This window comes from Physeter macrocephalus, chromosome 14 (assembly GCF_002837175.3).
Source record: "Physeter macrocephalus isolate SW-GA chromosome 14, ASM283717v5, whole genome shotgun sequence".
In the NCBI taxonomy this organism is placed as follows: domain Eukaryota; kingdom Metazoa; phylum Chordata; class Mammalia; order Artiodactyla; family Physeteridae; genus Physeter; species Physeter macrocephalus.
Genome location: NC_041227.1, coordinates 76057509 through 76069532, shown reverse-complemented (window position 1 = coordinate 76069532; position 12024 = coordinate 76057509). Strand labels below are relative to the sequence as shown.

The 12024-nt window shown below is 44.2% G+C and overlaps 3 protein-coding genes across 30 annotated transcripts in view; 1 reads left to right on the top strand and 2 right to left on the bottom strand.

Moving 5' to 3' along the window:
* Nucleotides 1-1508, bottom strand: part of ARPC1A (actin related protein 2/3 complex subunit 1A) — a 28023-nt gene extending 26515 nt beyond the window's left edge. Inside the window, exon 1 of one of the 2 annotated variants that reach the window (XM_055090199.1) lies at nucleotides 1427-1508. In XM_055090199.1, coding sequence (XP_054946174.1) covers nucleotides 1427-1448 — 22 coding nt within the window. In that variant the 5' untranslated portion in view covers nucleotides 1449-1508. Of the gene's footprint in view, nucleotides 1-131; nucleotides 270-1426 lie in introns of those variants that run through there. The other variant, XM_024118720.3, reaches the window with a different exon arrangement.
* KPNA7 (karyopherin subunit alpha 7) overlaps nucleotides 323-12024 on the top strand; it is a 128131-nt gene continuing 116429 nt past the window's right edge. For 17 of the 27 annotated variants that reach the window (XM_055090181.1, XM_055090174.1, XM_055090173.1 and 14 more), the window contains exons 1-3: nucleotides 323-1319; nucleotides 6144-6252; nucleotides 6684-6740. The gene's annotated coding sequence lies outside the window, so the exon portion shown is untranslated. The remainder of the gene's footprint in view (nucleotides 1320-6143; nucleotides 6253-6683; nucleotides 6741-12024) is intronic. The other 10 variants (XM_055090183.1, XM_055090182.1, XM_055090179.1 and 7 more) reach the window with 8 other exon arrangements.
* MYH16 (myosin heavy chain 16) overlaps nucleotides 10369-12024 on the bottom strand; it is a 44724-nt gene continuing 43068 nt past the window's right edge. The window contains 1 exon segment of the mRNA XM_055090201.1: nucleotides 10369-11179. The gene's annotated coding sequence lies outside the window, so the exon portion shown is untranslated.

The following is a 12024-nucleotide window of genomic DNA, read 5'->3' as shown; positions in this document are numbered from 1 at the left end:
CGGCCCGCCCCTCAGCCTCAGGGCCCCACGGCCTAAGCCCCCGCCTCGCTGCCCCCGCGAGTTCAGATCCGGGACAAGGCCGGCCCAGGGGAGGCCGGCAAGGCCAGAAACTCGCTCCTGCTGCGCCTTACCTGGGGGTCGGGGCCGTCCGAACGGGCTCGGAGCGTTGAATTCGCGGACTCTGGTCAGTCGACGCGAACAGGCTCCGGCAGGCGCGGGCGGAGGACCGAGGCCCTGAGGGAGAGGCTGACAGATCCCGGAAGTGGCCACGGCGCCTGCGCAGCGCGGCTGGGGCGGTCGGCGCACGCGCACAGCCGGGCGCGCGGCCGGGGTCCTGAGCGCGGCCGGCGGGGGAGGGTCGGGCGCCTGAGGGGAAGCTGCTGCCTCTGCGAAGTCGGCGTCAGAAAACCGCTGGAAGGTGGTGGCGGGGCAGCGTGGACGTCTTACTGCTTCCCTCGAAAAATGTCCTCAGACTCACGGACCGAAGTGTGTGGAGCCTTGGCGCTTTCACAAGTGCTTTGGTCACGAAATGAGGTACTGAGAATTGGGGCCTTTTGAGCCACATGGACCGACAAATCCCTACGTTTTTCTCCCTTCATAGAGGCCCCGTCAGAGCCCGTCTCCCTCTGTGGAACTCTCTCCAAGGAACCTTCTCGACCCTTCCTCGGTCAGAATCGCTTGTTCCCTGTTCCCGAGATGGCGCCACAGCACCGGGGAGTTGGGAGAGTTCAACTGCCCCCCAAACACAGGAAGACAATGCCCTGAACCCCTCTTCCCGCTAGACTGGTTGCCCTTGAACCCACAGAAATTCCGAACCAGCTCTCCTGGCCCTGGGGTGGTTTATAGGTTTGACCCCCAATGCTTGGCTGTCAGGTGATGTTCACCAAAGTGCACTTGTCAAATTCTCGACTTCAGAGTCACACTGTGTTCTCTGGGGCTGTTCATGGAGCAGTAACGCCCTGGAAGTAATTGTTGTATTTGGTCCCATGGCTACAAGGCCTTTGGTCTTAGGAGCGATCGAGGACAGATTGAGAGCTGAAAGTTCATTTTCAGTTAATCTCTCCCTCCTGAAGACAACATCCTGGCAAAGGAAGGACAGCACGCGTGGAAGCAAGGATTCCTCGTGTGTCTCCAAGTTTAAGTGAACTAATCCAGAAGTATGTAGAGTTGGTACCCGGAGTCAAAATACCTACCGTGTTTTATTCAGATCCCACCTCTTTACAAAGGACAGTTCCTTCTTTGAGGGAGTTCATAATCCGGGCAGATGAGAGTGACACGTGCAAATCAGTAATACCAGGCTCTTTATGATAAATGACAAGGTAAGAAATAATTCAGCCTCAGAAAAGTAACAGTGAGACATTTAATGTTAGTCACTGGTTCTGTCGTTTGAGTTAATATTTTGCATTTCAGCCTAAGCAAAGCTTACCGTTTGATGCATTTCCTTTCATGTTTTATGAGCCATTCCAGTTGATAGACTCTTAGTTTCACAGGGGCTCTAAGTGAAACCACCTTGTTCTGTACTGAAGAAACAGGACCAGAGGATTTTGAGAGTTGAGGAAAGTTTTTTTTGTTTGTTTGTTTGTTTTTTTTTTTTTTTTTTGTGGTACGCAGCCCTCTCACTGTTGTGGCCTCTCCCGTTGTGGAGCGCAGGCTCCGCGGCCACGGCTCACGGGTCCAGCCGCTCTGCGGCACGTGGGATCTTCCCGGACCGGGGCACGAACCCGTGTCCCCTGCATCGGCAGGCGGACTCTCAACCACTGCGGCAAGTTATTTTTAGTGTTTGTTTTTTAGACTAGTGTAATGACCTTGATCTAGTATCCAATATGAGGACTCTGCCTTTTAAAAAATTAATTCCAGGGAAGGTGGTATTTGCCATGGGATGATTTTATTTGCTTAATAGATTCACTTGGAATTGATTATATTGCGAGTGCGCCCCTCCTCCCATCTCGTTGTGGTTTCTTGTTTATGTCTTTGGGTGTAGAAGATCTTTTTTGGTAGGTTCTGGTCTTTATTATGGATGGTTGTTCAGCAGTTAGTTGTGATCTTGGTGAGCTCGTGAGAGGAGGTGAGCTCAAGGTCCTTCTGCCTCGCCATCTTGTCCCAGCCCCTCTCAGTTGGAACTGGAATAGGATTGAATTGAAGCTTTGATCAAGCTTCAAGTCATCAAGTAATGAGTATTCACCAAGTGCCAAGTGTTGTGTCAGGCATTTTGTGCAGTGTACAGAAGCGTTGGGTAAAATTCCACTGTCCTCAAGAAACTTAGAGACTAGGATGAAACCAGTTCACACATATTTTAAATACAAGGAAATTCATGGTGCTTCGAACCTGGAAGTTCCTAGTTAATGTTCGTTGAATGAAACTATGAATAAATGAAACAGTCTGGGGTTTCGACTGGTTACCCCCAGTTGTGAATGGGAAGGGGGTTTGTATAGACACATCAGGAACATAACCAATCACAGGTTGGAAAGGTTATGTGTTTGCAAACATCTAAGGATTTCCTTCTGTTCAGGAGACCTTTGATTTAGTATCTGGAATGTGGATTTGGAGAGTAAGATTGGTTCTTGTTTGTGCAACCAGCTGAATGACAGTGAACACTTACTGCCAGTTTGTCTCCATTTCTGTCTCTTACATGGGTTAAGGCCTGCCACCTATTCACCACAAGACTCTTGGAAATGTTACTGAGTCAGTGCCTATAAAAGCTATAAGTTAACAGAAGGACAAAAACCTAAATGCATACTCTGTGTTAGTAGTTAATAATCCTTATGATTTAGATATTGTCCCAATTGCTGGGTGTGGCCCCAAGGGGGGAAAGTTTCCTATAGAAAGGATCTTATACAATTGAAAAATGCATGCAGATTTTTCCACTCTAGGCTGCTCACCCAGTTCATTTCCATAGCGCAGGGAGGGACCAGTTTATGGGGTGTCTAGGGACGTAAGATAGTCTCAGATGGTATATAAATAGCATACAATCACTAATAACCATACTTACAAAAACAAGCAGATAAGCATACTTATGAATACTAAGTATCGTTTTCCAGACTTGATAAGTGAAATCTGTAGTCTACAAGCTTGTAAATCTCCTGGAGGCCAGGGCCACTTCTTTTTTTTTTTTTGTGGGATCCTCCCAGACCGGGGCTCGAACCCGTGTCCCCTGCATCGGCAGGCGGACTCTCAACCACTGCGCCACCAGGGAAGCCCCAGGGCCACTTCTTACACATTTTGTTTCTAACACATTTTTTCATGTTTTTATGGAATCTTCTATTATTTTAATAAAAAGGTAGTATGATGGACAGCTTAAGAGAGTTCATTGACTGGAAATAAATAGAACTGGGTTCAGATTCTTACTCTGCAGCTTACCAGCTACTGTCCATATATGACTTTGGGCAAGTCAATCAACTTCTGTAAGTTTCTGTCAAATGAGGATAATAGTTCCCACCTCTTAGGGTGGTTCTAAGGATTAAAATAGATGACATATATACAGTACTTGAGTTCCTGACACATTAAAAGCAGCCGATAAATTGTGGCAATTACTTTTTGAGAATACTGTACCAAATTGATTGTCATAATTTATTATTTCCCAATTGTTTTTGCCCCAGTCTGTGGCTTCTCTTAGTTCATTTTCTTAATGTCTTTCAAAGAGCAGAAGATCTTAATTTTGAGGAAGTCCATTTATCAAGTGTCATGTTTAAGAAATTTCTGCTTAATTCAAGGTTATATAGATTTTTTTTTCCTGTATTTTTCTATAAGTTTTATAGTTTTTACACTGATTGATTTCAGGGTGTTAAACTAAACTTGCATTGTTGGGAAAAGTCCTACTTGGTCTCGATGTATTATTCTTTTTATACAATATTGTATTCGGTTGTTAAAATTTTGTTAAGAATTTGACAATTTAAAATATAATTTAAAATTTTTGCTTATGGAGGGTATTGTTTTGTAATTTACTTTTCTTGTAATTTCAAGTTTTGGTATCCGAGTAATTGTGGCCTTGTAAAATGCGTTCAGAAGTGTTCCTTTCTCTTCAGTTTTCTGGAGGAGTTTGTGTAGTATTAGCATTTTAAAATTTCTAAACAGAGGTTTTTTTTAAAATAAATTTATTTATTTATTTATTTATTTTTGGCTGCGCTGGGTCTTCGTTGCTGTGCACGGGCTTTCTCTAGTTGCGGCAAGCAGGGGCTACCCTTCGTTGTGGTGCGTGGGCTTCTCATTGTGGTAGCTTCTCTTGTTGCGGAGCACAGCCTCTAGTCACGCGGGCTTCAGTAGTTGCAGCACGCAGGCTCAGTAGTTGTGGCTCATGGGCTCTAGAGTGCGGGCTCAGTAGTTGTGGCGCACGGGCTTAGTTGCTCCGTGGCATGTGGGATCTTCCAGGACCAGGGCTTGAACCTGTGTCCCCTGCATTGGCAGGTGGATTCTTAACCACTGCGTAACCAGGGAAGCCCAACATGGAAGTTTTAAGTTATATTTTTGTTAAAGATTTCTGCCTTAACTGCATAATTTCTAGCTTAACTACTGATTTGATTTTGCTTGTTTATTCTTTCAGTTGCTAAGAAAGGTGTGTTAATACCTCCCAAATGATTTTAGATTTGTCTGTCTCTACTCTAATTCTGTGATTTTTTTCCTTTATTTATTTTGAGGCTATATTATAGGTGCCTCTATTTTATATAATATATTAGTTTTTTTGATAAAGTGAATGTTTTACCATTATGAAATATTCCTTTCTGATAGTGCTTTTTGTCTTAACATTTGCTTCTCTGATATTAATATAGCAACCCCAGCTTTCTTTTGGTTAGTGTTTGCCCGGTATATCTTTTTCTCTCTTTTTACTTTCAACTTTTCTATTACCTTATGTTATTAGATGAGCTGCTCATAAACAACATATGGTTGCATTTTATTTTTATAGCATGTTTATCGTTTAACTTGAAACATCCAGTCCATTTACATTTAAAGTAATTACTGATATATTGGAGTTGAACCCTACCATCTTATCGTTTATTTTTGTCCTATTCTGTTTCTTTTTCTCTTCTTTCTTGCCTTCTTTTGGATTGATTTTTATTTTTTAATTTTATTTTTTGGCCGCGCCATGCATCATGTGGGATCTTAGTTCCCCGACCAGGGATTGAACCTGCGTCCCCTGCGTTGGAAGCTCGGAGTCTTAACCACTGGACTGCCAGGGAAGTCCTGCAGATTGATTATTTTTTATATTCCATTTTCAAGGACTAATTCAGAGCTGTGCTGGAGCCAGCTCAGACTGGCTCAGGAGAGCCAAGAATGCCCATCTCCTCCCAACTCCATGTTCAGTAACCTCTTGGGGGCTTGACATCAGCCGTGATAGAGCATTTATACCATAGAAAGTAACAAAGGCTTCAGATCAGGGCTTTTATCCTACAGAGAGATGGTCGCTAAATGTTTACCAGCAACCAATGATTAGTACTTTCTCCTCCTGGATAATGCAAGCATCTCAGAATACCTTAGCTCCTTTGTTATCCTTCTCCATAGTAATGTGCTATTCTTGTCATGCATTTTAATTCTATAGTAAATATCATGTGTTTGCCGTTTTCTGAAGTTCCCGTGGGATTGTTTCTATTACTAACATGTTGTTTTGACTGGTTCTAGTTTATGTTCTTGTCCTCTCATATGCTTGGTTACCAATGTTGTGTCTAACATTTTATTTTTAAAATTGTGTAGGAATAATTTGAGACCTAAAATGATTTTATATTTGCCCAGATAAGGTTTTCATTTTCATCTTGCCGTGTACCAAAGATGTCAACAGTCTGGAATCACCTTTATCTAATTTTAGGATTTGAGATTTTCTGGACCACCCAGATGACTCAAAGCTGGGCTCCAGCCCTTGGGAAGAATGTTCATCTAATTCACCCTTATTCCTCGAATCCCAACCCTAAACACAGGTGTGGTGGTTAATTTTGTCAACTTGACTGAGCCCTAAGATGCCCAGATATTTGGTCAAACATTATTCTGGATGTTTCTGTGAGGGAGTTTTTTGGATGAGATTGACATTTAAATTGGTAGACTGAAAAAAGCAGATTGCCCTCCATAATGTGGATGGAGCTCACCCAATCAGTTAAAGGCCTGAATAGAACAAAAGGCTGACCTCCAGCAAGTAAAAGATAATTCCTCCTGCGTGACAGGAGGAACTGGAACATTGGATCTTTCTGGTTCTACAGCAGCTTCTGGCCTTCTGACTTGAACCAGGACATTGGCTCTGCAGATTTTTTACTTGCCGGCCTTCATAAACATGTGAGTCAGTTCCTTATGATAAATCTCTTTACATCTACCTACCTATATATCTTTATGACTCTGTATCTTTATCTCTCTGTCTCTCTATCTCTCTCTCTCTCTCTCCCTCTCTCCCTCTCTCCCTCTCTCCTGTTGGTTCCATTTCTCTGGAGAACTCTAAGTAATACAACAGACATTTACCAGGACCCTCATCCTTGGAAGGCCCTGGACTCTGACTTTTGTCTTTGTGGTCATGATAGGCTGTCAAAAGTACTGCTCAGACTCTCAACCACTTGTACTGGAATTAGCAAATAGCCCTCTGGGTAAAGCAGTCCTAAAATGCTGAACTCACTCTCTGGTGTTTCTCTTGGATATTGACCTGGTAATTACTACCGTATTAGTTCTCTCTTAATTTTGAGTAGATGTTTTGTGTATTTTGTCCACTTGTCTAGTTACCCTTAGTGGGAGAGCTGTCTGTCACCCTAGTCCTCCATTACCAGAATCATTTGGTAAGTAACCATTTAAAAAATATTATCCTGTTTGTTATTTTTATTTTGCTAAACCCCATTGCATTAGTGATATGTCTTTTGCACATTATTATATTGTTTGCTTTGTGGTACATGTCTGTTGTAGGTTAAAGGGAATATTTAATTCTCATCAAATATAGTATAGTGCATGTCATCATGTACTGCTCACAAGTGTAATCACTATGGAGTTCATTAAGTGTTAAATAAATAGGTAATTAGTGTTTAAAATGTTTATATTATGCAGAAATGTTTGGAGAATTGTTTTATAGGTGTTCAGGAGGGTTTTAGTGATATTTAGAGAAATCGGTTGGAATTTTTGGACAGATGGTGAATGCATTCTTATTTTCTCACTTAAAATCGTGTGATATAGACTTCTTTGATCTTAGAATTGTTTGGGGGAATGGATTAACCTGGGATGGCTATATTTCTATTGTAGCATATAGCGTGCCTCTGATTTTGTGTGCTTATCACATATATATTTGTGGCTGCTTCTCATATCATACTCTCAAATGAAGATGTTGGCAAAAGTTGAGCAATTCCATAGTTGGGGGGAAGTTAACCAGTTGTGGCAACTGTCTTGACAGACGGCAGGGTAGAGCAGTGTGGAAAGGTAGAGACTGGGGTCCTTCACATTGCACTAATTCTGGAACCTGTAACTGCAGGGCTTGGTGTGAAAGATCATTAGATGTCACTATTGCTTGCACCACTGTTGGCTCATGTGCCACTACCTGCCACCAAGCACACTCTCAGCGGGTTCTCCCCACTCCTACCTTCCACTCCCACAGGCTCTCCCTCCCCTTTATGCCTCCTACACATCCTTAGGCACCAGCAAAGACACGATTTCCTCTACCTTCCAGGACTCTCCTGTCGCATCCTGTACCTACCCTCACAGTAGGCTTTCTAATTGCCAAACCTAATTTTCATAATACAGGTTCCCCCTTGGTCGAAATGTCTGCTTACTGTTTTGCTGTCTGTATTTAAAAGTTGGTTTTTTAAATGTCTGTAGAAAAAAATGTTATGGAATCACTGCTCCAAAGTCTCAGGATACACTTTTCATTAGCCTAAGCCAGGGTTCAGGGTTCAGAGGAGAGAACAGTCCCTTATAATAGCCAGCAAGTTCCCTTCCAGTCTTGCGGTTTTACCATAACTCAAGGTTGGCCTTTTCACAACAGATCTCCAGCCTCAGTTCCTGGTAGCTTGTGGGTGGAAGGGCCCGGGGTCTTTGTGATTTCTGGAAACACCCAAAGTTGTGCTCCATGGGGATGACCCAGAACCTGCTGGGTTCCCTACAAGGACCCAGGAGTGGTTCACATGTGAAAGGAGGAGGAAGATAATTGGTGTATGTACCTTAAAATGTACCTGGGATTTGCTTTAATCAGGTGTGGGAAGATACACAGACATAGAAATGATTGTCATGAAGGAAGAAGTTTATACACTCATAGACCTAGAAGTAGGAGGTATGGCGTGACATGCCGCTCAGGGCCATGTGGGGAAGCACCAGGGTTGGTCAGGAGCAGAACAATCAAGGGGGAAAGCGTGGGTGCGAGCTTTCAATGTGGTTTCCACGGGAAGGAATGGGCACTGCAGGCTGAGCAGGGTTAGGATTGGCTAATTTCAGCACCCTCTGGGACGGAGGGGCAGTCCCTCGTCTGCTACCTGGTCCTGGGATAATTAGGGCAGGGGACTATTGCCTCCCAGAGTATAAGAACTGGATAGAGGAGGTGGTTCAGAGTTTGGGCTCCAGATTGGTTAGTCTGTGTATGAGAGCTGTTTGCTGTCCCTAAGAATCGGCAGCCCTGGGAGAGGCAGTGTCTCCTCAGCCAGGGCGGCCCCAGATGCCAGACCTTCAAGAATATAGAAAATAAGAAAATATACTTAATACAATCAGTGATACAAAATTTAGCAGCCTTGAAAGCTATCCCAAAACATTTAGCAAAACCATCTAAATAGTCTTTGCTCCATTTACTCTACAGAACATGGTGCCAGTGCCCTAATTTCAATCGTCGTGGATACCAATTATATATTATTATTTTGTAAGGCCATATAGATTATACCCTTTTAGGCCTTTAAGCCGTTCTGAAATTTCATGTCCTTAGGCAAAAACAGCATATGTGGCGAGGTGAAGTCCGTTTTCTTATAAATAAACACTGGGTCAGAAACCTCACCTCATCTCCTGCCACAAAGAATTATTTCTATCTCTGCATTAACTGAATGGTCTTGGGCAAGTCACTGAGCCTGTCTACTTCTGGGCCCCCACCCTCCCTGGCAAAGTCAGGAGCTGCTCTGAAATTCTCTGAGTGTGGGGAGACCACAAGTGGACTGTCCTCCAGGAAACAATGATGAGGTCTTTCAACCTCATGGAATGCTCCTGGTATCTCTCCAGGAAGAGGCTCGCTGCCATCAGCTACTAGACTGACAGCCCAGCAGAGCCTCCCCCAGGAGGTCAAGCGTCGGAGTCCTACGGAATGCTAGAAGAAACTTGGCGAGTGTCTCAGTGCCATGCATAATGGGCTCTGTGCCAAGTTACCTTGTTTAAACTTCACATTCCTACGAGGCAGATGCTCTTATTATTCCTCATTTAATAGTTGAGGAAACAGGAGATAAGATAGGTTAAGTTGCCCAAGGTCACACTGCTGGGAAAGTGGAACCCATATCTGACTTCAAAGCATAAGAATTAGACTTATTTTATGTAATTACAGAGGTGAAGACTAGATTGAAGTAAGGGCAAAATAGAGGAGACATATTTCGACTTAATACTGGGTGGGACTTTTGAACCATGATTGTCAGCCAAAACTGCAATGGGCTGCCTTTTTTTCACTGGAAGAGTTCAAGTTGGATTACCATTTTTTTCAGGGATGCTATGGAAGGGAATCCCAAACTGGCCGAAAGTTGGACTAGACACCCTCCAAATGTCCCTTTGAGCCCTAAAATTCTAATATAATTCTAAGATTGTGTGATTTGGTGTCTCCCAGGAAATACAGCAGTTGGAGACCCCACCACTGGAGGGCAGCGTCTTCGCATTTGGTGCATTTGCACAGAAGGACGCAAACCCTGTTCCCTCTGAGGTGCCTAGAGAGTGCAAAGATTAAAACCATCATGGGGGAGATGTAGGCCCGTGTGAAGACGGAGAGGGATCCACCACCATCATATTAATATCCCTTCCTCTACCAGCCTGAACAGTGATTTCTGTCTGCCAGTGCATTGGAGAGGTCAGGGTGCTGAAATTCAAAGGGAAGACCCCATTTCCATGAAGCTGGGAGGAGGGGCGTTCTGAGGGCTGGTCCCTGTGCCCCTGCGCCCCAAAGACTGGGACCGTGAGGAGAGAAACAGGGTCGAGGAGTGTCAGAAGGTGACAAAGAAATCCCGTCACCCTTGGGAAGATGAAGGACCCAGGAAGGAAAGAGCACCTTGGAGGGACCGTGAGACCTGCCTTCCATTCAGGTGGTTCTGTAGGGTCCTGGGTGTCAAAACCAGGGTTGACAAGTGGATTCCACCAGGGGGCAGGGCTCAGCCTGATTTAAGGAAGCTCTCTGTGCAATGTCAGGAAGCACTGCCTTGGGAGGCATTCACTCCACACTTATTTACCGTATTTACCATGTTCTCCCTTCAGGCTGGGCGCTATCTTATTGCTGAGAAACAGCAGTGAATAAAACACACAAGATACACTTTGCCTGCCGTCACAGAGCTGACCTGCCTGTGTCTGAGCATCCGGGGAGTTGCTGAGGCGTGGCGTGGGGGGCCTTTGGGTCGTTAGCCTGGATGGATCTTAACATCCTTTTAGGGGGTCCTGTAACTGTCTCAGCTTTACGAAACCTAGTTTGTCATCATATCTCTGATACACCCTTTCACAATTTGCAAAGAATCTCACCATGACTACATAGGTTTCATGGTTTCCAATAGACACAAGGCTGTGAATGAGGTCACAGACACAACAGAACTCTGATATACTATAAAAATTGCCTTTGGATTAGGAAGTCTCAGAAAAAATTCTTCACTTAAAAACAATCTCCTTTCGGTCTATTTTTCAAGTTTCTTTTATTTAAGATGCATGGGGACAAGGTATTAAAATTGTCCACACGAGGAATTACTTCTAGAGAACAGCCAAGTCCCACAGATATTACATATTCCGTCCTTGACATGAACATGTAGAATCTCAACAAAATCAGACCCACTCTTACTGTTATCCAAGTGCTTGACAGGTTGCTGCCATCTCAGAGAAGCCACGCTAATTTATATTCCTCTAATGGCTGGGTATTTACATCCCCAAGCCCATCTCCCCCCACAGCTATCTTTATTCTTTTGCACCTGTCTCTTTCTGGCTTGCACGTTCCTTTGCATACTAAACATTCTCAGGATAGACCCAGTTTTCCATTTTCATATATTGTTCCTCTCAGTGGTCTGCTGTTGTGATCTGTGTCACCCTGGAAGAAAAAAGAGAGGGTGAGAAGACCCTTGTGGGCCAGAGCTGGGAATTCTGACATCTTTGACCCCTTCTTGCCAGAAAGACAGCACCCTCAAGTTCCTGGGCTGCTTCTGCACAGGTTTCCTTCCTTGTAATGGACACCACTGGGTCATACCTGGTTCATTCTCTGCTAGGTTGTAAGGGTTTAGGGACACCTTCTTTGGGCCTGGCATGCCCAGGTAGGCCTGAACTCTAGTCGGGCCATTGAGAGGGCCAGAGTGTGATGCCCTGGGATGCAATGCTCACCATGCACTGGTCTGCAGTGTCTCATGAGGGGCCAAGAGGCTTGTTTTGCCAACTTGATGTGTCTTCCCAAGAAAGAAAAGCTACTACTCATCACATCCCACAAGTGGATTTTAAAAATTAGCAAGATTTCCTCATGGAGATTATGGAATACTTGCTCCCAACAGGGCCCTTCACACCCACCCCCCACACCTGTCCCACCAGCTTTGTCTCCCACCCTGTCCAGCACTCTGACCTCATCCTGAGCCCCTCTTCTCCAGTCATGCTGTACCCTTGTGCACATCCCACCTCTGCACTTTTGCATGTGTTGGGCCTTCTATCTGAAATTCCCTTCTTTCCCTCTCACCTGGTGAGGGATCCATTTTATTTATTCTTTTTAATTTCGATTCTGTTATTTTTACTTTTCATTTTTGTTTATTTTAATTACTATCTGAGATGAATACTTTTATGAAATACATTGACCATGCACTTGGATGTCATGGCAGCATCCAATTGCTCTCGAAATTTCTAAACACTTCCTCTCAGTTTCTGCAATGGGGACCACCCACTGAGTGGTGCTGC